At 42.9% G+C, this 27,230-nt stretch overlaps 1 protein-coding gene across 3 annotated transcripts; it reads right to left on the minus strand.

The window, feature by feature from the left end:
• Window positions 1–416: 416 nt before the first annotated feature.
• Window positions 417–27,230, minus strand: TIGAR (TP53 induced glycolysis regulatory phosphatase). Of its 3 annotated transcripts, XM_060167182.1 has the most exons (6): window positions 27,096–27,230; window positions 18,663–18,700; window positions 15,035–15,156; window positions 5,817–5,894; window positions 2,393–2,503; window positions 417–1,494 (listed from the first exon to the last, which is right to left on the minus strand). In XM_060167182.1, exons 1-6 carry the CDS (start codon window positions 27,125–27,127, stop codon window positions 1,066–1,068), a joined length of 810 nt encoding a protein of 269 aa, XP_060023165.1. In that variant the 5' UTR covers window positions 27,128–27,230; the 3' UTR covers window positions 417–1,065. The 3 variants fall into 3 exon arrangements, with proteins under 3 accessions (XP_060023165.1, XP_060023166.1, XP_060023167.1); XM_060167183.1 differs by lacking the exon at window positions 18,663–18,700 and having other exon boundaries at window positions 2,393–2,530; window positions 27,096–27,207; XM_060167184.1 differs by lacking the exons at window positions 18,663–18,700; window positions 27,096–27,230 and adding an exon at window positions 15,518–15,537 and having other exon boundaries at window positions 2,393–2,530.

Raw genomic sequence — 27,230 nt, forward strand, 5'->3', positions numbered from 1 at the left:
TTAGCCTTAACGGGCAGCCTCAGTCCTACCCTCTGTGAGCTGAGACTCACAGCATTCATCAACATGATCATTTAAAAGCAAACTGCATGGAAAACACGTTCTCCATTTACATGAGGGCCTCAGAGCGACCCATCTTTTGTACAGAATTCAGGTAAGCAAACTCCCTTTTCTCCAGTGCCATCTGGTGGAAAAGAGAGGAAACCTCATCTGCACCTTCCACAAAAAGCCACGGTTCTTTTCAGTGAAGCCCCTCTTTTACTCTGGGGCTACTGTGAAGCAACCGTTCACTTTCTTTAGCGCCACCTTCAAACTGAATTCCTCAGCCTACCGCTTAGATGAGGAAGATCTGCTCTTTCCTCTCCCTCCGCTCAGGTTCCTTCTCTAAAAATTCTGTGATCAGATGACGCTTCTCCCCACGAGACCGTTCTGCAACCACAGTCCACATGCATCTGCACCTCGAGCCCTCCAGAGTAAACAATTCCAACAGCTGATTTCTGTATTAAACATTTAGTGTCGTTTGCGTTTACATGAACCATGACGGCAAGCATTTCTCCTTTAAAGGACTGTTTGAATATAACATATTTTCACATAAATATGGAGTGGAAATTACAAATAGTTCCCTCTTCCAAGGACTGGATGAGACAGTAAAAAGGAAAACATACAGTATCTTACCAAGAGCCAATAAAACAGGCCAGATTTTTCAGACATTAAAGAAAAATACCAAAAAAACCAGGACACTAAAAAAGCAAAATACCACAGTAACAGGATTATTACTCCCCCAGTTTGCAATACTGAGTTCCTTCATCCATTTACAATCCAGAGATGTCACTGAGCAGGGCGGTAAGATTACCCTGGAAAATTCCAACCGTGCTCACAAAGAAGAAGTCAATTCTCAATGGTTTTCCATTAGTGTTTCATGTGGCTCTGATTCCACCCGAGCTTTATAACCTGCTCTAACAGACAGCTTTTTAACTGTTCCCAAGCCTGCATTAGCAGAGAGTGGAAATACAGTCAAAGGCCCCCCTCAGAGGTTCACATTTGTTAGCTTTCGATGCAGATTTAAAGTTAGTGAACTTTGGTCACCCCGGTCAGGTGGCCCTGGAGGTTCACACACACACACTGGGTGGTTGGTTTCACTTCTCCTTTCTCACAGTTTATGATAAAGACACTCATCCCTGTATTAGGGCTGACTGATGTGAGTTCGGACCTGCTCAGGGTCACCGGGAAGGAACACTTAAGGTCGGTCAGGAAATAATCCAACAGGCTTCTCATGTAGGCGCCGTGACTCACAACTAAGACACTGGCCACTAACCCTGGAGCGCCGCTGTCCGAATTAAACGTGGAGGTACAGTTTTTCCCTAAAGGAAATATCTCTGCCAAAGAACTTTCCAGACAGTCGCTCGGGGCTTCTTGGGAAAACTGTTCATTCTGACCCGCTTCTTTCAGGATCAGCTGACAAAGAAATTCAAAGAAGTCTTTTCCACGCATCTTCACCTACAAGGAAAGAAAAAAAAAGTGAAATAAAGTGACATTAATGACTGTTTTAAGACGTAAACGGAACTGAGTTTTTCTACACGTCAGCGTCCATGACTACAGAAGCAGATGAAACGCTGTGTTTCTATTCATTCAACCAGTGCTTCCACAGACACTGGTAAGTAAGCACCCACCTTATTTCTGGACCCATGAAAGCATTGTGGGGACAAAGGTGAGTAAGATACAATGACTAATTCCTGACTTCAAAGCACTCGGAGTCTAGCTGGGGAAATCTACACGCAAACAGAAGCCCATAAAATACCGGGAAACTAGGAATACCTAGGAAGCTGCATCGGGCACTTCCGTTCAATTAGAACAACGAGGATAAGAAGCCTTCCCTCACTAAACTGATACAAAGTCTTTACAAGAAATTTATGAAAATTAAAAATGGTGTGGGGGAAATCACCAATAACACAACTCAAAAGCAGAGCACTCCAGAGCAACGCAAGCAGGGCTACAATGTCACTCAGAGCTGCAGGTGCAGGAGAGGCCTGATGGTCTGCCACCCAAGTTGTTGGGTTTTGCCCACCATCCCGCTGACCAGCACCATGCCTGCTTCACCGACTCCACTGCCACTGCGAAGGCTACTCTGCTCCCTTTTCAAGGAGTTTTCTTAACAGACCCCTCTAATAACCCATTTCCTCAAATCCATTGTCGGTAATGACTTAATAAACGAGAAAGACAGGACAGCTCAGAAGGGGAAAAAATGGTATGATGCAGAGCTGTTTTGTGAACCAAACAACTTCCAAACTGCTTAGCTACAATTCAGAAACATCTTGCTTACGCGACGAGTCAAGATTGCAGCTACTTTGACGTCGGCACGCTCATGGACGCGGCGACTTTCCCCAGGGCTACGTACCTGGTCCAAGGTCTCTCCTCCGGGCGGTGTGAACACAGGGCACTCCTGCCCAGCTGCTTTGGCCATGGCCCTTAGCTCACTCAGCGGCGAGCCTTCTGCAACCCCATATTTCTGCAATGATCCAACAGACAAAAAGGCCTCAAAGGAATTTGCAATACAACAACTAAGTACATGTTTATGGCAAATTCAGAACAATCATTCTGGGGATGAGCTTAGATTTCTTTGGCTTACTTTAGCCTGTCTCCTCGGAGAAAATGCAAACCCAGATCCATGTGACTTCAAAGCTCATTCGCTTTTTAGATTCATAAAAATTGAGTCTCAGCAAAGGACACGCAAGTCACAAAGGAAATGCAAATGGCCAATAAACATGGGAAATCTACCTCACTAGGAATCCAGAGAGTGAAAACTAAAATGACACCTTTCGTAAGTTATTAAATCAGAAGACCACAGAGATCACTAACAGCCAGTGTTGATGTGGGAAAAACTCTCTCCTAGATCATTCATGCAAGTATGAATTGGCACAGATTTTCTGGAAGGAAATGTAGCAATACATACAAAAGTCTTTTTAAAAAGTACACACTCAGCAATTCCGTTTCTAGGAAATGTATGAGATATGTGTGTGAAGGATCAACTACAAAGATGTTCATATTTTAACATTATTTACATCAGTGGAAAATCTAGTCACAGCCTAGATGTCCTAAACTAGGTCAGTAGTAGCTTGATCACACACATGACGCAACAGCAATATCTTAAGAATACAGAGTCATTAATTATGTGATCATATTGATGTGCATTTATGGGCACTGAAAAACACAGTACGTGAGACAAGCCAGTTAAAAAACAATGCACAGAGTAGGATTTCATTTCGAAAAACATATACACAAACAGACAGACAGATAAAAACAGACAAGAAGGAAAAAGTCAGGAGCACACATACCAAAATATTCAGTGTTTGTGTGTGGTAGAAATTTTAATTGTATTTTTTTCCAAAGTGTTCTTAGTTTTAATTCCCTACAATGACAATGGATTACTTGCATAAGAAAATATTGAAAGAGACAAATCGTCACTTAGGGTTTGCGCTGATGATGCCAAAAGATTCTAACACCACCATCAGATAAGAAATCCAATAGTGAAATATTACTTTTTAATAAGAATACATGCACACTTTACCAGCTGCTCTCCCCATCTTCAAGCCCAATTTCTTACACTCTTAATTATATCTGGAGCAACCTATTACAAAGAGGGCCACTAAAAGCCATCAGTTGCTTTGTTTTCACAGGAATGGAAGCATCCTTTGTCGAATCCCAACGCTTTGCTGGGGCAGTCAGGAGGGGGGGACAGGCGGCTGCACAGCTCCCACCCTTGCTGAGACCGCAGGGTGGCGGGGATACCAAGTAACTGCAAGTGGAAAAGTGCCAAGATGGAGAGAGACCGACAGATACGGCAGGGATGTCTAATCTGGACTCGGGAAACCACCGAGGGCCATAGTCTCTGGCGAGTGGAAGCTGGCCAGGCCTGGGAGCAAGCATTCCAGGCAGAGTGGAGGACAGATGCGGAGGTTCACTGAGCACAGGGTGTTCGGGAGATTCCGGGAAGAGGCTGAGAAGCGAGTGACCAGCGGTCCAGAGCACGGACTCCAGGCCCAGAGGCCTCAGTGTGAATCTGAACTCTGCCACGAATGAGCTCTGGGACCCTGGGCCCGGACTTGACCTCCATGTGCCTCGGTTTCTGCTTCTGTAAAACGGGGGTTAAGAAATGAGGTTTTTACATCTTCCCGGCACCGGGGTTCTTGTGAAGATGAACAAACCCGCGGCTCTTGGAAGAGTGGTGGGATGTGGTGAGCGCAGCGCCAATGCCCACTCATGTGACTGCTAAACCCAGGCACCGAGCACCCGGCAAGGGGCAGGAGGCAACAGATCAGACCCCGCAGCTCCCAAGAGCCGGGTCAGAGTTATGACAACTCCTAAGGGTAGAAGAGAAGCAGTGAACCCGTTTATACAGGGGTGTGGCAACCAAATTCTGCCAAGATTACCCTGGCTGCAGCGTGCAGATCAGACTGGGAAAGCAGGAGACCCGCTGTCCCAGCGCCCCAGGCGACAGGACACCGAGCGGCAGCAGGAGGGCGGCGGGGGGCTCGCAGTGGCCCAGGCGCCAGGATGCCGAGCAGGAGGGCGGCGGGGGGCTCGCAGAGACATGAAGCATTCAGGAACTTCTCAGAGGCTGAGCGGACGAGACGAGGACAGGATGCGCAGTGCGAGAGACGGTGAAGAGCCGGCAGGAGGGTTTCAGCCACTGCGTGAAGCAGGGCCACGTGGAGAGGGGGGCGCATTCCACTGGCCGGATGCGGCCGCGGGGCAGCTGAGCCACAGGCGGCTCGGTGTGTGTGTGCAGCTCAGAGAAGAGCCATGGACTGAAATCACTGCAGAGGATGAAGTTACTCAGGAGAGAGCGCGGGTGGAGAAGGGACGGCCCAGACGATGACAGCACTTTCTCCTTCACGTGATGGCGGGCCCTGGGCAGCGTTCCACTGAACTCAGGACATTTTCTTCTTTTAATCTATTCAGATTTAGTTTTGGGGATAGGTGTATTTTTCGTTTTGTTTTGGTCGCGCTTTATTTTATTTTTTTGGCCACAAAGCGCGGCTTGCGGGATCTTAGCTCCCCAACCAGGGATTGCACCCGCGCCCTCCGTGGTGAAAGTGTGGAGTCCTAACCACTTGACCGCCAGGGAGCTCCCAGGACATTTTTCTTTAACAACGTTCGAGCACTGGCTCCTGGGCACACAGTGAGCCTTTCCAGGGACAGTTTATGCTGGAGCTCTAGCCTATACGCTGAACTATAACAGTGAACACACGCAAGTTATGAAAAGCAGTTCTTTGAAGATGCCCTGGCCATTCTGTTACATTTCCCTCCAGGGGTAGAGGAAATCACAGGGCTGGCAGGACAGCAACCAGCTTACACGTTAGTATTATAGAGTGCACTAAAAACACTGCTCGAGGAGGAGACTTGGGGCCAAATCTCAGATCTGAAATTGCCGTCTTTTAGCTAAATCACCGTTTCAGGAAGATTCATTTCTGGTAAAGTATATAAAGTTGGCATAAAGAAGTCTATTCATGCTTATAATTATGGGGTAGGATTAGGAGACTGGGAAGAGAACTTTTCACCTTTAACTTTAAACTCTTCTGTACTAAGTTCTCACAAGTATGCCTTGCTTTTATAATTTAAGATGCCTCTTTCCTATGATTTTAATGATCAAAAAAGACACTATTTATGAGAGTAAGTAACAGTACTGCCACACAGTAGATTCTTCACGTAATAGCCGATATCACATCCCTAGCAGGTAGGCATTTCATTTCTAGCCATGGGATAAACTGAGTTGGTTTATTGATAATTTATGGTAAAAGAACAATATGTAAGTTACTTACCCTTTCTCGAAGTCTTGAATCATACTTTACTGTCATATCTTTGCAAAATTTGCTCTTCTCCAAAATTCCATGCACGGTCTGCAAATCAAAAGACAACTATCTCTTTTCTCATAAAAATAATCATTCTTGGGGAATTCCCTGGTGGTCCGGTGGTTAGGACTCTGCACTTCCACTGCAGGGGGCCTGGGTTCGATCCCTGGTCGGGGAACTGAGATCCCACAAGCTGCACACGCAGCCAAAAAAAATATCATTCTGGCAGTGTTCAGGATGGTAGCACAGGAGGTCACTGAACTCACCTCCTCCCAAGGACAAGGAAAACCCCATAAGGCTAACAGCAGATTTTCCAGTAGAAACCTTACAGGCCAGAAGGGAGTGGCATAACATATTCAAAGTGCTGAGAATTCCAACTAAGAAGCTTTTCTCTACCCAGCAAGGTTATTCAGAATTTAAGAAGAGATCAAGAGTTTCCCAGAAACAAAAGCTAAAGGAGTTCATCACCACTAAACCAACCCTAGAAAGAAAGAAATATTAACGGGGGAATGCCCTGGTGGTTCAGTGGTTAAGAATCCACCTGCCAATGCAGGGGACATGGGTTTGAGCCCTGGTCCAGGAAGATCCCACATGCCCCGGAGCAGCTGAGCCCGTGCGCCACAACTACTGAGCCTACATTCTAGAGCCTGTGAGCCATGACTACTGAGCCCACGCGCCTAGAGCCCGTGCTCTGCAACAAGAGAAGCCACCACAATGAGAAGCCCGTGCACCACAAGGAAGAGTAGCCCCCGCTCGCCTCAACTAGAGAAAGGCCGCCCACAGCAGCAAAGACCCAACGCAGCCAAAAATAAATAAATAATTACATTTTTTTTTAAAAAAAAAGAAATATTAAGGGGACTTCTTTAAGCTGAAAAGAAATGGCACTAATTAATAATAAGAAAACATATGAAAGCAAAAATCTCACTGGAAAAGGTAAATATATAATAAAGGTAGTAGATCAATCAGTTGATGAAGATGAAAGACAAAAGCAGTAAAGTTACAATAATTAGCTAAGGGACGCATAAAATAAGAAGATGTAAAATGTGTCACAAAAGGTACAAAACATGGCAGGGAGGACTAAAAAGCTAGTTTTGGAATGTGTTCAAATTTAAGTTGCTACCAACTTAAAACAGGCTACTACTTATATAGGATGTCATATGTGAACCTCACAGTAACCACAAAGAAAAAATTTACACTAAATACACAAAAGAAAATGAAAAAGGAATCTAAACATAACGTTAAAGAAAACCACCAAACCACAAAGGAAGAGAGAAAGAGAAGAAAGGAGCAGAGAGAAACTACAGAAATAGCCAGAAAACAATGAACAAAATGGCAATAAGTACGTACCTCTCAATAATTACTTGAAAGGTAACTCAACTAAATATGCCAATCAAAGATACAGAGTGGCTGAACAGATTGAAAAAAGAGCCATTTATGGGCTGCCTACAAGTGACTCACTTCAGAACAAAGGACACAGACTGTAAAAAGATGGGAAAAGATATTCCATGCAAACAGGAATGAAAAGAAAGCTGGAGTGGCTACACTCATATCAGACAAAGGAGACTTTAAAACAAAGATTGTAATAAAAGACAAAGAGAGCATTACATGATAAAGGAGTCAATCTAGCAAGAAGATATAATTTTATAAATGTATATGCACCCAACAGAGGAGCACCAAGATTAAAGCAAATATTAATGGACTTAAAGAGAGAAACTGAGAGCAATACAATAATAGTTGGGGACTTTAGCACCCCACTTACACAAATAGGTAGGTCATCCAGAGAAAAAATCAGTAAGTAACATCAGTCTTAAATAATGGATTTAATAGATAAAAACAGAACACTCCATCCAAAAGCAGCAAAATATTCTTAAATGCACATGGAACATTCTCCAGGACAGATCACACATTAGGTCACAAAACAAGTCTCAATACATTCAGGAATACTGAAATCATAGCAAGCACCTTCTCTGACCACAACTGTATGAAACTAGAAATCAAGCACAAGGGAAAAAAAACCAGGAAAAACCACAAAAATGTGGAGGTGAAACAACATGCTACTGAACCACCAATGGATCATCGAAGAAATCAAAGGAGAAATCAAAAAATACCTAGAGACAAATGAAAACAGAAATACGACATACCAAAATCTATGGGATGCGGCAAAAAACAGTTCTGACAGAAGTTCACAGCAATACAGGTCTACCTTATGAAATAAGAAAAACCCCAAATGATCTAACTTTACACCTAAAGGAACTAGGGAAAAAAAAGAACAAAGCCCAAAGTTAACAGACAAAAGGAAATAATAGAGATCAGAGTGGAAATAAATAAAATAGAGACCAAAAATAATAGGAAAAATATCAAGGAAAATAAGGGCTGGTTCTTTGAGAAGATAAACAAAATCGACAAACCTATAGCTAGACTAACCAAGAAAAAAGAGAGGACCCAAATAAATAAAATCAGAGATGAAAGAGGAGAGGTTCCAACTGATAACACAGAAATACGAAGGACTGTAAGAGACTACTACAAACAATTATATGCCAACAGATTGAACAACCTAGAAGAAATGGATAAATTCCTAGAAATTTCAATGATTTTAAGACTAAATCATGAAGAAATAAAATATATGAATAGACTGATTACTAGTAAGGAGACTGAATCAGTAATCTAAAATCTTCCAACAAAAAAAAGCCCAGGACCAGATGGCTTCACTAACCACCTGGAACGCTACAAAACATTCAAAGATTTAATACCTAACCTTCTTGAAATCTTCCCCAAAACTGAAGAGGAGGGAGATCTTCCAAACACATTTTATAAACCCAGAATTACCCCTGACACCAAAACCAGACAAGGACATCACAGAAAGAACTATGGCCAGTATCCCTGATGAACATAAGATGCAAAAATCCTCAACAAGATATCAGCAAACCGAATCCAACAATACATTAAAAGGACCATAAACCATGATCAAGTGGGATTTATTCCAGGGATGCAAGGATGGTTCAACATATGCAAGCAACTAACATGGTACACCACATTAACTGAAGGATAAAAATCACATGATCATTTCAATAGATGCAGAAAAAGGATTTGACAAAATTCAACACCCATTTATGATTAAAAAAAAAAAAAAACTCTCAACCAAGTGGGTATAGAGGGAACATACCTCAACATAATAAAGGCTATATATGACAAGGCCACAGCTAGCATCATACTCAATGGTGAAAAGCTGAAAGCTTTTCCTCTAAGATCAGGAACAAGACAAGGATGCCCACCATCACACTTTTACTCAATATAGTTTTGGAAGTCCTAGTCACAGCAATTAGGAAAGAAAGAGAAATTAAGAAAATAGTCCCATTTACAGCTGCATCAACAAGAATAAAATACCTAGGAATAAATTTAACCATGGAGGTGAAACCTGTACACTGAACACTATGACACTGATGAAAAAAACTGAAGATACAAATAAATGGAAAGATATTCTGTGTTCATGGACTGGAAGAACTAATATTGTTAAAATGTCCATACTACCCAAAGCAATCTAGATTTGATGCAATCCCTATCAAAATTCCAGTGGCAATATTTCACAGAACTAGAACAAATGATTCTAAAATTTGTACAGAATCTCATAAGATCCCAAATAGCCAAAGCAATCCTAAGAAAGAACAAAGCTAGAGGAATCATGCTCCCTGATTTCAAACTATACTATAAAGCTACAGTAATCAAAACAGTATGGTACTGTCATAAAAACAGACACATAGATAAATGGAATAGAATAGACAGCCCAAAAATAAACCCACGTATATATGGAGCAAAGAACATACAATGGAGGAAGGACAGTCTCTTCAGCAAATGGTGTTGGGAAAACCAAGCGGCTACATGCAAAAGAAGAGACTACACTACTATCTTACACCCTACACAAAAGTTAACCCCAAATGGATTAAAGACTTGAATTAAGGTCTGAAACCATAAAGGTCCGAGAAGAAAACACAGGCAGTAGTAACTTCACTGGCATTAGTATTTGCAATGTTTTTGTAGATCTGACTCTAAAGACAAGGGAGCAAAAATAAACAAGTGGGACTACATTAAGCTAAAAAGCTTCTGCATAGCAGAGGAAACCATCATCAAAATGAGAAAGCAACCTATTGAATGACAGAAGATAACTGCAAATCATATATCTAAGGGATTAATATCCAAAATATACAGTTGATCCTTGACTATGGGTTTGAACTGCACAGGTCCACGTATCCATGGATTTTTAAAAATACATACTACAGTACTACACGATCCTCAGATGTGGAACTGTGGATACAAAGGGCTAACTGCAAAGTTATATGCAGATTTTTGACTGCAAGGAGGGTGGGGGCCCCTAAGCCACACATTGTTCAAGGGCCAACTGTATAAAGAATGCACATCAGTCAACTACAACAGAAACCCAAACAAGCCCGTTAAAAAATGGGAGGGCATCTGATTAGACATTTTCCAAAGACACACAGACGGCCAATAAGTACATGAAAAGATGTTCAACATCACTATTGCGGAAATGCAAATTAAAACTACATGAGCTATCACCTCACACCTGCTGGAATGGCTATCATCACAAAGACAAGAGATAAGAAACCCTGGAGAGAAAAAGGAACACTTGTGCACTGTTGGACTGTAAATTGGTGTAGCCACTATGGAAAACAGTACGGAGAGTCCTCAAAAAATTAAGAATAAAACTACCATATCACCCAGCTATTCCACTTCTGAGTTTTTGTTTTTGTTTTTTTTTTGGTCGTGACATGTGGTTTGCAGGATTCTCAGTTCCCTGACCAGGGATTGAACCTGGGCCATGGCAGTGAAAGCCCGGAATCCTAACCACTAGGCCACCAAGGAACTCCCCCACTTCTGAATATTTATCCAAAGAACACAAAAACACTAATTTGAAAAGCTATATATACCCTTATGTTCATTGCAGCATTATTTGCAATAGCCAAGATATGGAAACAACCGAAGTGTCCACTGATGAATGGATAAAGAAGATGTGGTAGGACTTCCTGGGTGGCACAGTGGTTAAAAATCCGCCTGCCAATGCAGGGGACACAGGCTCAATCCCCGGTCCAGGAAGATCCCACATGCCGCGGACCAACTAAAGCCCATGTGCCGCAACTACTGAGCCTGAGCTCTAGAGCCCGCGAGCCACAACTATTGAGGCCGTGTGCCACAACTACGGAAGCCTGTGTGCCTAGAGCCCGTGGTCCGCAACAAGAGTAGCCCCCGCTCACCACAACTAAAGAAAACCAGGGTGCAGCAACAAAGACCCAACGCAGCCAATAAATAAATAAATAAATAAATAAATAAATAAATAAATGGCTTGTTCATAAATAACATTTTATTAGAACTCAGCCATTTATGTATCATTTACGGCTGCTTTCACAGTACAATGGCAGAGTTCACAATTGTGACACAGACCATACAACCCACAAAACTTAAAAATTTAACTAACTAGCCCTTTACAGAAAAAGGTTCTAGTTCATTAGTTCTCCATTCAGGTGTGTCTAAATTGGTTTTAAACCCATCCACTGAATATTAATTTCAGTTATCTTTTCAGTTCTAGAATTTGCATTTGGTTCTTGTTTTATAATTTCCAGTTCTCTGCTGAAATTCTCCATGTCATTTTTATCTGTGCATTCAATGATTATTTTAAAGGCTACATCTGATAACTCCAGATACCAGATAACTCCTGTGGCTCTTTCTGCTGCTTTTGCTCATTTTTGTTCATGTTTCCTTCTCTCATTGTGTACCTGGTTACTCTGACAAGAGACACTGTATTTGCAAAACGGTAGAAATCATTAAAGTCCATAAGTCTGCCTTGTTTTTTAACTCCCTTCCAAAAATCAGACACTGTTTTACATCGTCAATATTTGTTTATATTTACCTATACCTGTAACAATTTCTTTTGCTCACTATTCTTTTCTGAATCTCAGACATCTCTTCTGGAATTTCTTTCCTTCTTCAATTATCCTTTGAAAGTTTCTTTCTAGCTTGTTTGTCTGAAATGTCTTCACCTATTCTCTAGAAAATGTTTTGCTGGTATAAAACTCTAGATTAATCTTTATTCTCTCTCAGCACATCAAATTATTGTTGATATTGACACATTTGTTGATGGTCTAATACTGGTCTTTAATGGATAATGTTTTTTCCTTCATAGTCTTTGGAGTTTTGCAATATTGCTGTAAGTGTAGACGTGTGGGTTTCTTTCTTTAATTCTGACTGGGATTTGTTTATACTTTCTGGATCGGATATTTTGCTATCTTTCAATAATTCTGTAGTTTATTAACTGTGACCTCTTCGAATATTGCCTCTTTCCCATTCTCTCTGATACTTCCTCTCGAAAGACGACAGACCTTCTCATCGCATCCTTCTGTCTTAGTCTTATTTTTAACCTATTTTATCACACTGCGCTACACTTCAGTTGCTATCTTACATTTATCTATAAGCAAATGACCATTTCAGCTACATCTAGTCTATAATTTAGTACAGCCACTGAGGTTTTCATTTTTGGATAAACTTTTTCCATATTTTAAGTAAATTTTATTGAAGTATATTTCAAGTGTACAGGTCACCGAGCTGTGACAGATCTAAGTACCGCCAAAATCAAGACAGAGAAGAAGTCTATCAGCCGAAATGATTCCTTCGTGCCCATGCCAGCCAATGCCTCCCACTCCTGGCCCCCGGCCCTCACTACCTGCTTTATGTGTTCTAGAGTCTCATGTAAATGGAATCACACAGTCTGTGCTCTTCCACATCTGCCTTCTTTTGCTCAGATCCTGTTCTGGGGACTCCTCTGTGCTGCTGATGAGGTGTATTCCACAGTATGAATATACCATGTTCATTTTATCCATTCACCTACTGATCAACACACGGGTCGTTTCCACTCTCTGCCCATTACAAATAAAGTTGCCATTAAACAGTTGTGTACAGGTCTTTGTGTGGACATATGTTCTTACTTCTCTTGGATAGACTTCTGGGATTGAAACTGCTGGATCCTAGTTAGTGTGTGTTCAACTTTCAAGCCGTTTTCCAAAGCAGGCGTTCCGTTTTACATTCTCACCAGCAACGCCTTGAGTTCCAGGTGCTCCACATCCTTTAGCTTTCTAATTTTAGCCACGCACACGTTGTGTAACGGTATCTTGCTGTGGTTTTAATGTGCGTTTCTGTCGCGATCAGTTATGCTGAGCACCTTCTCATCTGTTTACTGGCTTTCCCCGTATCTCACTTTGTAAAGCGCCCGGTCAAATTCAAACCTTTTGCCTATTTGTCTAATTACTGAGTTGGAAGAATCTTACATATTTATACAGCTAAGAGATATATATTGGTAATACATACATATGTGTCAGATATATACACATATGTTACATACATGTAACACACATTTACAATTTTCTCCCAATCTGTGTCTTGTTTATACTTTGTCCCAAGATGCCTTTATAAAGATCTTCCCCGTTTCCTTATAGAATTTTCATAGATTTAGCTTTTAGATTTGTTCTACGAACACCTGCAAGTTAGTTTTTGTGGACTGCGTGAGGTAAGAGTCACATGTCATGCTTTCCTGCTTGGATGGTCCATCGTTTCAACACCCTTTATTGAAAAGACCATGTTTCAACCACGGAATTACCTTGGCACCTGTGTCAAAAGCCAACTGACCAAAAAGACTAAACGAAAACAACTGACCATATAAGTGTGGGTCCCTCAACTTGTGCCTGAAAGAAAAAGTCTTTATTTTGCCTTAATTTTTGAAAGTATTTTCACTGGGTATGTATTTGGAGATTTTTGAGTCATTATTTCTTCAAAATCTGTCTTTTTACTTTCATACTCACCCTCATCCTTCTCCCCACTTCCCTTCTGAGACTTCAACTACACGTATATTGCACTGCTTGATACTGTCCTCCACGTCACTGAGACTCTTCACTTTCCCTTCTTAGTCTTTTTTCTTTCCACAGTTAATTTTGGAATGTTCAGTTTCCACGTCTTCATGTTCACTGACGTCTTCTTCTACAGTGTAACCTACAGTTAATCCCACCCTATGAAATTTTCATTTCAGAATACTGCATTTCTCACCTGTAGAAGATGAAATTTGGTTCTGCTGCCTCCTACTTCTCACCTCATGCTCCTCTGAGGACAGTTTAGCCTCACCATTAAGGTGTAACATGCTCTCTGTATCCAGCAAAGCCTCCCCTTGCGCTGGTGGGAATTCTGACTCCGCACCCTGTGTGAGCCCCAGGAACTGAGTGGATGACAGCCACCCGCCAGGGACCTTTTCCCTCCCGCCCGAAGCCGTGTTTTCTGCCCTCGTGCAGTTTCAGCCACACGTGTGCAGATTAACCAACCGTCCAACAAAGAATCACGGGGATCCCTACACATGTCTATAGAGTTTTCTCTGTGCAGCTCTCTCTCCAGCACTCTTCCCCACAAATTTTTCTTACTTAAACTCCCCAAATTCCAAGCTCTGTCCCCTCAATCACTGAGACCACTGTTCTCTATTTGGCTTCTTCTGCCAGAGTCTGGGAATTGCTTCAGCTGGAAAACCAGGACAATCAAGGGCTCACCTGTTTTGTTCCACTTCATTCGGGGATCGCAGCCCACGCTGCCTGGAGTCCAATGTCTGAAAACAGTTGCTTCACAGATTTTGTCCTGTTTTCTAGTTGTTTATGGGGGGAGGCTGCATTCCAACCCTGTTATTCCCCCATGGTTGCCACAAAAGTCTCCTTCCACCGACCTTTTAGAAGTTGATTTGGTTCTTTCTTAAATCTCTGGGATAATTTTTATAGTAATCTGTTCCTTAAAGATATTTCACACGTCTTTTATTTCTTTAGAGTAACACAGTTGTTTTTCAAACTGTATCTGGATTCTAAAATCTGACGTCTCTGTGGTGTTTCCACTGGCTCTCTCTCACGACACCTTCTTTGCCTTTTTATAGGCCTTTTGTTAGACATTTTCCCCAAGCTACTCTAACTTAAAAATGACCACAATAAAACAAAGCACAAAAGTAAAATGAAGGGAAAAGAAGTAAGTTCTGTCAGGGAGAGGAGGGCTGGGGCTGACGTCTCGTGTGAGTTAATTCCCTGCGGACTCTGGCAGCCAATGTTTCAAGGTTACGACTGCTGAGACTTTTGACTCATCAGCCTCAACCTTGACTCTAAGCTCACCTGCTTTGTCCTCATGAGGTCGCTGGAGAAAATGTGAGTAAACTTCACGTTATTAAGAAATATACCAGCAGCAGCTGCTTGTTTAAATCCAGTTTCTGAAAGAGGCTCATCTATTCCTTGTCCTGTGGTATTAAGAGAAAGAAGAGTAACATTCAAATATACATACATATATATGGGATGCAATAAAAATCACACCTAAGAGAATATACAGAGCATTTATCTATACTTTATTAAAAGAGTTCCTTGGGTACTTTTCCACATAACTTTTCAGAGAACTGAAAGCAAGCAAAATTCAGCTAGGATCCTGGAAAAGCTCTTCTGTATCTCCCAGAAGAATGTGTGTCTGGCGAGAACTGGGTAATGAGGAGGCTGCCCCGAGCTCTCCCCCCACATCGCCCATCACTTCACCACGTGTTTTATTAATGCTGTCCCCAACCTCTCGTTTTCAGCTCAGCTGCTGCATTTGGGTAGTCGGATCATCACCTAGAAAAGTTTTCCTTCTTTATCTCCACTGTCTGAATTCAGGAATGTTCAGTATTGCAAGTCATTCTCAATAAACGCTGACAAGTCTTCTACTAATTTAGAGCAAGTAACAGGTCAGCCAATGACTCAACACACAGGAAAATAATCTGTCATGAATGAGAGTTGGCAGAAACAACAAGTAACAGATTTGGAACCACTAATACGTCAGACGTGTAAATCAGCAGAGACTATAAACAGAGTCACAAAAATAAGCGACAACAAGCGATCAAAAACCAGACAGCTTTCCAAAAAACCAGACAGGTCTTCTAACAGTGAAAAATGGAATTGCTGAGGAGGGGAAAAAAACATCCCTCAGTGGATAAAAGGAGATTCATTAAGCTGAGAAGCTTCACGAGCCCAAAGGCAGGGCTGAAGCTGGCCCCTGGCACAGACACGAGGAGACGGAGAAGCGCAGATGTGTCAGAGACATGGAGCAAGGACGAGGATTCCTGAGCACAGCCAGTGGGAACTCCAGAAAGGCGAGAGAAAATGGAGAACAGAAGTGAGGGAACACATAAAACTACAGATGAAGGAAACACAGTGTACACCAAGAAGGATAAATTACTAAAAAAAAAAAAAGTACCTTCCTAGATTTAGTAAGAGAAACTGTAGAATACCAAAATAAAACACAAAGACTTTAAAAGCAGTTACAGAGAAAGACAGATACCCACGGTGGGACACCAGTTGGATGAGAGAAGACTTCTGAAGCCAAAAAGCAGCAGATGAATAGCTCCCAGGAGCTAAGAGGACTGTGAGTCTAGAACTGTCTGGACTAAAAAAGATCGAGGAGAATAAAAACAGAATCGTCTGGAATAGAATCAGTTGAAACTATCTTTACCACAAATTGATTTACACAAGAGGACTTTTCAAAAAAGATGTTTCAGGAATGAAGGTCTGAGACGCAAAAGAAATGGTGAGGAGAGAAACTGGCAACTACAGATGTCAATCTAAACAAACACTAGGTAACAGATTAAATCATAATGCCTACACCGCATGGTTAAAAAAGGACAGGACCGAGATACTGAACAGCAGCACACACTTTGTATTTTTTCAGGAGAGATGATATTCCTCTTACACCTTGTTAGGCACAAATGGTAAAGGTATAAAGGCAACCATCAAAAGGATAGAGATGGCTTAGTTTGAGGCCAGGAGGGAAAGTAAGAGTGGGCTGGATAAAGAGAAGAAAAGGAAAAGCAGGCACCTAAGAAGTAAAGGTGAGTGAGAAGGAAAGGACTAGATAAAGAAGGGAGAAAAGAACCACAAAGGAAAAGTCCAAACACACCAGAAACCAGAGTCAATGTGGACAGACCACTCTCACCAGTTAACAGAAAGATCATATTTCTTTTTCTTTCTTTTTTTTTTTTTAAAGAATCAGAATCAGCTGCCTACCCTTTACAAGGTAACACTTAGGACATCAGTACACAGCAAGGCTGAACGGAAAGGGACAGGAAGATCTATACCAGGCAAATCCCAACCCCAAACAGCCGGAGCTGCCGTATCACTCTCAGACATGCAGACGTTATGACAAAAGTCTTAGTAAGGACTGTGAAGATCACTACAAACAATCAGCGTTCCCATGCACCACGAAGACAGAGCAATTTTAAAACTTGTATGTGCCTAATAAATTAGCCTCTAGCTGCATAAAAGCAAAACACATAAAGCACAAGTTGACAGAACTTCAGGCATTAAATGATGAGCTGGCCATCACAGAGGGAAATGCAACATATCTCACTCATAAACTGACGCTTAGCTCATACAGGCAAATGAGTAAATTTACAAAATTAGTAAAGTATGGAAGATTTGAACAACAAAATCAAGGTCAAGTATTTGATATAGAACTCCACACCCAACAATTAGAAAACAGATTTTTTCTCAAACACACAGTAGTAGGTTTATAAAAACTGACCATGCTAACCAATTTCAAAGACGTATTATCAAATAAACCACATTGTCAGAACACAAAGCAATTACAGTGGAAGCCAATCACAAAAGATGAAGAACAAAACCAAAAAGCCCATTCATTTGGAAATTTAAAAAACAGTTCTAAATAACTCACGGGTCAATGAAGAAATCATAACGGAAATTTAAGATACTTGGTGCTGAATACTTACCAGATTACTACAAATCAAAACTGCAGGTATGTGACAAAAAAATGGTACTTAGAAACATATAAGGCTTGAGGGTTTTAAAAAAATAAAAAGGAGGCTATAACTTAAAGAACTAAGCATCTAATTTCCAAAGTTAGGAAAACACAAAACAGACCTAAAAAACAGGTGTGAACATGAAAATTTTATTCATGTTTTACCGTCAGCTTCGAATGAAATGAGACCAAGGAGCAGGGCCCACGGACAAGGCGGTACTGTACGTGAGCCCAGAGGATGCTCTGGGTGGGGCCCAGGTCAATGGGAAATAGAGGTGCGTTTAATTATCAGACTGATTTCCAGAAGAGGGAGGCAAGCACACAGGGTATGAAAATCAGCTTCTGCAAACCCCAGATGTCCCTAACCCAAAAATATAAAACTAAATGCTTGTATAATCCAAGCAGAGAAACAGCACGTCTAGCTGAAAGATATTCTTTAAAGGCCAGGCCAGCTGGATCACAGGGAGATTAAAAGATCTGAACCCAAATTAACAGAACAAGGCAGGGGGCAGAGGAGAGTCTATTCAGAATAAAATAACAACCCCATGTGAGAACAGGAATTCTCTTTTTAAACCATTTCTTTGTTACTACTAAAAATAATATAAGTATCTTAGCAGAAAAATACCATTAACACCAGCCAGTAAATTTTTTGTTTCCAAATATGAAATCATTTAAAATCCTGGCAGATACATTTTAAGACAACTAGACTCAATATAACTCCTTAATCAGCTTTGAAGCTGCCCACGAACAACTTGGAGCACTGTTCTTTACATCTAATTCACTCAAGAGACTCTTGGTTACCATCTGCTCTGATCGTATTTCTGTGACCATGATGATTTAATTCCGTAATCCCAGTTCACAGTCCAGAGCGGCCCCCGGTCCACCCTACCCCACCGGATCTGATTAACCCATATTTCACATTAATACTAACAGAGAGAGCTAAAATAAGAGTCAGAGCATACCAACCTTGAAGGATTTTCTCCTTGTTAAGTCTTGTTTCTCCACTAAAACAGGGAGGGAAAAAAGCCTTTATTACCAAATTAGGTTATTTTTGAAATGAGGAAAAAAAAATCAGCAACAAAAGGTAATGATACTTGTAAAGACAGCATATCGTACATACGTCAGAATCTAACCTGTAAAGATAAAATTTATTCTAAACTACTGTCTGCAATCATCTATTCTATGTGCCTAATCGATAAGCTAAAAATTTCAAATTGCCCCAAATTCAAATGTATAGATCAACAATCTTAAGTGAACTAAAGGTAGAAAATGCTATTTTAAAAGTAGTATATGTATGTATAAAAAATTTTTGTTAAATAATCTTCTTAAATATGTTGATCAAAACTACTCCCACAGGCATCGGGACCAAAACACAACAGCTGGTCCATCCGTCCGTCCGCTGCGCTGAGCGGACAGGCGCGAGGGACGGAGAGCGGAGCGCAGACCCGCAGACCCCGGCCCTGCCTCCTTGGTCCTGGAGCTGCTCAAAGCTGCTGCACTTCGCAACACCAAGGAATTACAAAAGCAAACCCAACCCACTCTGAAGCAACCCAGAGAGCGATGGGGGAAGTGGTGTCCCAAAGCAACTGGATTGAGGCTGGAGGGGGAAGGTGAGGGTGAGGGCACCTGGACCAGACCAGACAACAGAGTGCAGGTGGGAGCTGGCGTGTGCTGTGCGCACACTGGACAGAAAACTGGAAACGGTGGGGGGAAACACCCCACAGGCCTCTTCAGATCGAGTTATCGCCTCATCTGGAATCAACTGTCCCCACAGCCCACGCCCACACCCTTTCATGTCGGCGAGAGGTGAAAATCCGTGAGGGGAAACCTCGCTGCCATCTTTCGGGCCCAGGAGCAAGACTGCTTGGCGCTACACTCACCTGCTGGGTTAAGCTCAATGCCTCAGCTTCCTCATCTGTAAAATGGGGATAATAGACGGTCCCAACCTCACAAGATTCTCGGGATGATTGGATGAACACAGGTAAAGCACCCAAAACACTGCCTGGCTTTAGGAAGCACTCAGTAGCTGTATTTATAAGCCATTTTTTGGACAGACTATATAGATATCCAAGACTTAATGCATTTTTAATCTTTTAAAAATTATGAAATAAATAGTAAATAACATAATGATAAAGCCAGCAGGCACGTAACACCACCCAGGTTAACAGATCACTGCCGGCCTCCAGGACCCCGTCCCTGTCCACCACGATGTCCTCCCTCCCCAGTAGCTCCCCTGCCGGGACTTTTGCCCGCTCCGGTGCTCACCCTTCCTCTTCGCTTTCCTGCCCACGTGCAGCATAGATTAGTTTGCCTGTTGTTGAACTTTACAGTGACTTGCTTCTTACTCTACGTGGTTTTCTGTGTTGCTTCTTTTGTTCAACATTTTGGGAGATACACCAGCGTTGCTGAGTGTGGCCGCACTCGATTCTCGTTTTTACTGTGTAATCTTCACTGTAAGGATTTACTACAATGCAGTACATGGTCCACTGTGATAGACACCTAGACTGTTTCCAGTTCCGGGCTACAGTGCCATGAACATGTTTGTTCAGAGCGCAGCAGACTCTCTAGGGCAGTGGTTCTCAAAAGCATGGTCCTTGGACTTGCATCACTGGCACTGCCTGGAAACTCACTGGAAATGCAGCGTCTCAGGCCCCACCTGCCCCCAGACACACTGACTCAGGAGCTCTGAGGTGGCGGCCAGCAGAGTCTATTTTAATAAACCCGCCAAGCGATGCTGATGCGTGCTCATGTCTGAGATCCACTCAAGGACTGGTAAGCGAGTCTTTCCGTGAACCAAGTTTTGTTGGAATATAGTCATACCCATATGTTTATTTATTGTTTATGACTGTTTTCACACTCTAATGGTGGAAGTGATCACAGACAGACCATGCGGCCTGCAAAGCCTAAACTATTCGCTCTCAGGGGTCTGTTGACCCCTGCCGAGGGACCCGTGCCTAGCACTAGAACTGCGGGGCCACGGCGCATCCAGTTTTATTCGATAAGGCCAAGTGGTTATACCAGTCGCGACCCCTCTGCAGCGTTCCACATCCTCACTATAATGTGACAGCTTTCAAATTGTGCCAAGACGGAACCTGAACAGTTTACCTCACCTTGACTTTAATTGGTGTTTCCCTGATTACCATGAAGGCTCATCACTCCTGCTTTGTTTTTTACGTGAAGCAGTAGTTTAAAAAGAAAAATATCTCGCGTGGGACTGATTCACTCAGATCCAGAAAGGAATGCCACCAGACCTTGGTCGTGATCACAAACTCGCGTCTCTGCCCCTTGTTTATACCTTGCCCCTCGTTTATAAAAACAGGGGTTTTTCAACCTCACCTAGAGCACAGGTTCTCAAACTTGAGTGTGTCTCAGAATCCCCTAGGGGTCTTATTAAAACAGAGACCGCTGGACCTGGCCAAAGTGTTCTCATTCTTCAAGACCCAACACAGCCAGATGACTCCTTGAAGTAGCTTTCCCTCTCCAGCACCGTTCCCTACCGCCCCATCCCCTTTAACTACCCCAACTCTGCGCTCGCATTTTTCCCGGCACTACTGTAGTTAGTTACCTTCTGTACTACGCTAGTTAACTTTTGTAGTCGTGCATCTATCCTGGCCCCAGGTCCTTAAAAGGCACGGCCAGAGGCTGCATCACCCTAACATGCCTGGTCCCTGGAGAAAATCCTGGGAAATAACAGAACCTCAGTGTACATGCTCTCTGGATGGAGGGTCATCTGGAAATATCCACCAAAATGACAAGTCTGTTTACCCTTTGATTCAGCAGCCCTGTTACTGGAAATGCTTGCATTCATCTAGATTTAAAAGAATATTTGCTACAGTATATTTCTAACAGCGAAAGATGGTAAATAACCTAAATTCCCTTTAGCAGGGAACCCGTTACTTTAACAAATAAACAGTGGGATATCTACCTGATGGAATTCGATGCGGCTGTGTCTGCGGGAGAGTGATTTACGTAAAGAGATGGAAAAATCACCAAGACGTATTCAGCAGAAAAAGCAAGGCACAGAATAATATACAAAGATTTCTACCTTTTTAGAAAGGCAGGACAGGGACTTCCCTGGTGATGCAGTGGTTAAGAATCCACCTGCCAATGCAGGGGACACGGGTTCGAGCCCTGGTCCGGGAAGATCCCATATGCTGTGGAGCAACTAAGCCCGTGTGCCACAACTACTGAGCCTGTGCTCTAGGGCCCACGAGCCACAACTACTGAGCCCTTGTGCCACAGCTACTGAAGCCTGCGTGCCTAGAGCCCGTGCTCTGCAACAAGAGAAGCCACCGCAAGGAGAAGCCCGAGCACTGCAACGAAGACCCAACAGAGCCAAAAATAATTTTTAAAAAAAAGAAAGAAAGGGGAGACGCAAGCGGGAAGAGATATGGGAATATATGTGTGTATATGGCTGATTCATTTTGTTGTGAAGCTGAGGCTGACATACCATTGTAAAGCAATTATACTCCAATAAAGATGTTAAAAAAAAAAAAAAAGAAAGAAAGAAGGAAAGAACAAGAAAGGCAGGACACAAGGGTAAACGTTTGCATCTGCACGAGAGATGCCGGGAGGACACAGAGGCTGTGGTCACCTGCAGGGTGAGAGGACAGAAAACTCAGGAGAACTGTTCTGATTTCTAAACGTGTAGATGTAGTGGCTTAAAAAATATACGACAAGTGAGTGAAATTACACAGCACTACTAGCCACTCACTTGCCAGTATTATCATTCTTGAGGTGAGTATTAATAAAAGATGTCTTGCAGCATTCCAAAACCCATTCAGAATCGTATGAAATGGATAAGAAAGAGATTAGGCTCTGCGGTTCAGATGAACAAAGCATCCAGGGAAGTGATGGGGAAGGCACTGCTTCTCATACAGAAAACAGTTCCCAAACACTGGATCCACTTCCTGTCTGTCTCAGCCTCACAGTCTTGCCGAGACCAAGAATAAAAGGGCTGTACTTCACTTCTGTACGAGTGACGTCCTCTTTAGGCAATGGCTTTGTAACCAATTCAATGACCAGCAAAATTCAAATAACGCCTCCCTGGCCCCCAATCCCATATTTACTTTTATATGGGAACCTCAGAAGGTTTTGCCCACTTACTGTGTGGATCACAAGCTCTCTTGCTCATTGTACAAATTTAAAATCAAGGGTGAGAAGAAATTTAATAATTACCCTGGACCAGGTCTTTACAAATCACACAAATGATTTGCCAAGATGATAACTTTTTGTATGCTAACTGAAAAGGTAGCTCAAGATTTTAACTTAATCCCAATAGCTGATTTGATCACGGATTCAGAATAACCATTATATCATCAAAATGTCATCCTATTAAAAAACAGGATCCCAGTACTTTGATAATTTGTAACAGTACTGCCCCAGCATCTCACCAATTCCAGCAAAAGGAGAAAAAATAGCTGTAATATAATAAAAGATTTCCTTTAGCTGTAAGTCAGTAGAGACTTCTGCAGACATTAGTGCATTATTAATAATCCCTGGTGTTCTACTGGGCATTTTTTGCTTTCAAATCACTTTATAAACATTATAGTGTAAGAATCTAGAAAGAGAATTTTTTTTCCAAAAATGTGCACAAATATTTAGTTTTACAGCTTTTATCAGCTTTTTCGAGAGGTCTGTACAAATGCTTGAAGCCACTGTTCAGTTTGTTTGGGGAGTGGGAGAGGAAAGTGGGTGGCTAAACTAGGTTTACTATGAAGCTACTTCCCTAACCGAAGCTTGGCTTGTAGCGGTGGCAGGGAAGGCAGGGGGAGTGGAAAGGTCAGAGGAGTGTATTTTAAAGGAGTCAGGAATAACAGCACTGATTCTCAAAACCTGCAGTGTGACTCACTTCCAAGACAGACGCCCGACTCCGCGAGAACGCAGACACTTAGGCCAGGAAGTCAAGTCTGTGACCGGCCGTTTAAAGGCCCACAAATATGCACCATTTATTTTGTGGATAATCATGCTCTTCTCCCCTTAAAAAGACGTGTTATTTTGTTAGTTCTGGTTTGTATTCTATAGCGTTTCTCTAGAAATCATATAGAAAGCTTAATTTCCCAATCACATCCTTTTTAATATTTCAAATTCCACGGACCAGGACTCGGTTTGCTGCAGCAGAGACAAATCATGGGAAGCCAGTATATATTTGGGGCAAGTTTTCAAAATAGATATGCTTTGGTGGACACAGGAATGGAGTGTACTCACCTGATATTTAATCATGCATATACAGCTTTATCCTCATTCCTCCACACCAGTTAATTCATTTGAAAATGGATTAATAATTTGAAAACATAGAAGATTTCAAGCACTAGTAACATGGAGAGTTTCACCAGATGGTCTGGGGGCAAAAATGTAAAATACTCAATTCATGATATATTTTTGTCTATATGTAGATTAGGCCTAGTTGCATAGGTTCTCCCAGTTAATCAACCCTACTCCCAGAAAACAAATATCACAGTAACATAACAATTACATGCATCTTGATAAAAGTTGACAGATGATCCAATATTCATCTGGCCTCTGCTTTATTAACAAACAGAACAATGACTAGCATTCATGAAGACTAAGTGCCGACAGAGGCAGAGTAAGAAAAACCAATCAGTTTTGCTGTCAATACCTACACTGATTCATCATCTTTTTTCGAAGCACAGGCTCCAGACGCGCAGGCTCAGCGGCCATGGTTCACGGGCCCAGCCGCTCCGCAGCATGTAGGATCCTCCCGGACCAGGGCACGAACCCGTGTCCCCTGCATCAGCAGGCGAACCCCCAACCACTGCGCCTCCAGGGAAGCCCCATGATTCATCATCTTTAAGTAGTTAAAAGTAAAGGAAATTTACTTTGTAAAAATGTTTAAAGAGCTAGCTAAAAACGGAAGTGAAATGGGATGGTTTTGCAGGCAACCAACTGCAAACTCCTACAAAGAACCTTTCAAGGGAACTAGGGCCTTCGATGTGCCGTGTGGGTGATGGCAGTGCCGACCTGCATATACTGGGGTTTTCAACCATGCTGCTCTAACGCCACCAGACGCTACAGCTCAATCAGACTAGTAGACTTGAAGTTTGAAAGGTGGGGTATTCTGTTCCAAAAATGATACAACTGGTAACTCTCCCTTTCAAGTATGATGATGAAGACCAACACACAGATGGTAACACCACAGATTCATAAAGGATTTGCCTGAACTTAAAGAAACTGCATTTAAAAAGTTTTCTTGCATTATCCAAAAATTATCCAACACACTGAGTTGCAAAGCGTTTGACAGAGTCAGGTAAGAGACAACTCAAGGTAAATTCCCACTATTATGCTCAATGATTCAATCTTGCTGATTCCAGTAAGAGTCATTACATTGAACTCTGGTGATCAAGTTTGAAACTGTTTCTTTTCCTGAAAGAATCATCCATTTTTAGCTTTGAGAACTCTGAAGGAGAAAACTAACCCTATCAATTATTTCAGCACTTCCTTTGCACTTTCCCATGAATAAAACAGAGCAAAGTAAACTATTCTTATCACTCTTCATGGTTATATCACAGGAAATAAAAAGTAGCCTCTGAAATGGCTGATGATATTTAAGCAACCTACAAACACTAGGTTTCAACTCTGCAAAATTGGAGGCAGAAGGGCATAGTATATAGTTAAGAGGATGGGCCGCAGATCTGCTGCCTTGGTTTAAAGGCCACCACCCCAACTTGTCATGTGACTATAAGCAAGTCACATGCCCTCCGTGTCTGTTTCCTCACCGGCAAATTGAGAAGCCAGTCTTTACCTCACCAGACTGTTGTCAGAATTTAATTACAACAGTGCCTGGCACATACTAATTTATTAAGACTTATTTTTAAATTAATTCCTCATAGGAATTCTATGATGAATCCATTTTAAAAATCAAGCCCTTTTTAAGAAGCAGGGAGGGGATAAAATCCGAACTCATGTAACTATTGTTTATTAAGAAACTAAATCGGGATCATCTTGTTTTTCAAGGGGTGGTTTTGCCCAGATTTTCTACGACTTCTGAGTGGCAATTGTGTCAAGGCATTGTGTCAAGGCATCCAGAAACTTCAGAGGAAAATGAGGGCAATCAAGACACTTAATTCCTGTTCTGCTACTGACTAGCTGGATGACCTTAAGAAGGTCACACGACAGTCATAAAGCCTTCTAAAAATGGAGAGGGGTGGGGCGGAAAGAGAGGAGCTCGATTTCTAGCTCAGTCATTAAAATCCTGTGAATCCTAACAGAACAACTTCAGATGGTTGCCAAGATAATCTTCCTATAAAGTAAAAACAGGACCAAAGACGATAGCAGCTAAAGTCAGCTTGACAAGGTTAGACCATATTGCTGTTCTCCACAAGCTCCACGATGTCAAAAACGGCATCTTAGTTCCCTGTAACCCTGTAACCCTTAGTTACCTGCTGACACACAGCACCCGCTCAGAATGCTGGTCCCATTAACACACAAATTGGAGGACTCCCTGCATCTGTATTAGAGCTGTCCTTACAGAAACAAAAGTTAGTTAATTCTCAGATATATTTCTCCCCCTCCACTGTGCTGTACGCTTCACCTTTCTGACATTTCATTATCACACTAACCCAGCGAAGTGGGTCCTATCACTAACGCCATTTTATAAATCAGGAAACTGAGGTCGTAGAGATTAAGCCGGTAAAAGGAAGCCCAGGTTACAAGGCTCCTAGCTGGAGCCCAGATTCTAACCTACGTCGATCTTTCTCGAAAAATCTGTGCTCCTGACCTCCCTGAATTCCACCTCCCATTAACACCGGGCCAAGAAGAGTCGAGAAGGAAAAAGGAAGAGACGTAAAGACTTGTCAGCATTTAGCTCCCTGTAACGTTATATGATAAACATATTTATTCGGGGCGATGCAGGCGGCTGAGAGCAGGGCGAGGCCCCCTCTCCTCCCCCAGCGACAGAAGATCTGCGGAGAAGAAGCGAATCTCAGACACAAGCCTGGGGGGCCGAGGCGACCGAGGGGACAGGGACGGAGCCGTCGCAGAGCCTGGAGCGGAAACGTCGGCCCCGGACCAGTCACTCTGCAGACCCTGGGGGACCGGCCGGGGGCAAACGCGGGGCCCGGGAGGTGCGGCGACAGGGCTGTCTCTTCAGCTTCAGCTGCCACCCGGAGACGGGGGCCCTTGACACTCACTCCTCCCGACCTCCCTGTCCCCATCGAACGCGGGACCGCTGCCATCTGACACCTGGCTTCCCGCTCAGCTTCGCTGGGGCAGGAGGGCCGGTAGGGGGTAACTCACAGCAAACACCTAGAAATCGCCAGGCCGAGCCTCGGAGGAGCAAATGGGACGGGCAGGGCGGGGCGGGTGCAGATCTTCGGTCCCCCAGCCCAGTCCGCAACACTCCACGGAGGGGAAAGGGCAGCCCGCGCAGGCCATACTCACTGCCGGACCACTGTCAGAGCGAAGCGCGTCATCCCGCCGGCGCCGGGACAGAGCACAGCAAAGGCCGCGCACGCCGCCCGAACCGTCTCCCACACTCCGCACAAGCCAACCGGCACTGCGCCCGCCGCAACCCGC

This window comes from Lagenorhynchus albirostris, chromosome 11 (genome assembly GCF_949774975.1).
Source record: "Lagenorhynchus albirostris chromosome 11, mLagAlb1.1, whole genome shotgun sequence".
Taxonomy (NCBI): Eukaryota; Metazoa; Chordata; class Mammalia; order Artiodactyla; family Delphinidae; genus Lagenorhynchus; species Lagenorhynchus albirostris.

Excerpts from the sequence above, each read along its gene's own strand:
- TIGAR (XM_060167182.1), bottom strand. The coding sequence starts at position 27,127 with ATGACGCGCTTCGCTCTGACAGTGGTCCGGCA. Across the intron at positions 15,157-18,662 it reads CAAGGAGAAAATCCTTCAAG|GACAAGGAATAGATGAGCCT; the intron begins GTTGGTATGCTC and ends TTAATACCACAG. Across the intron at positions 2,504-5,816 it reads ATTCAAGACTTCGAGAAAGG|AAATATGGGGTTGCAGAAGG; the intron begins GTAAGTAACTTA and ends GGATCATTGCAG.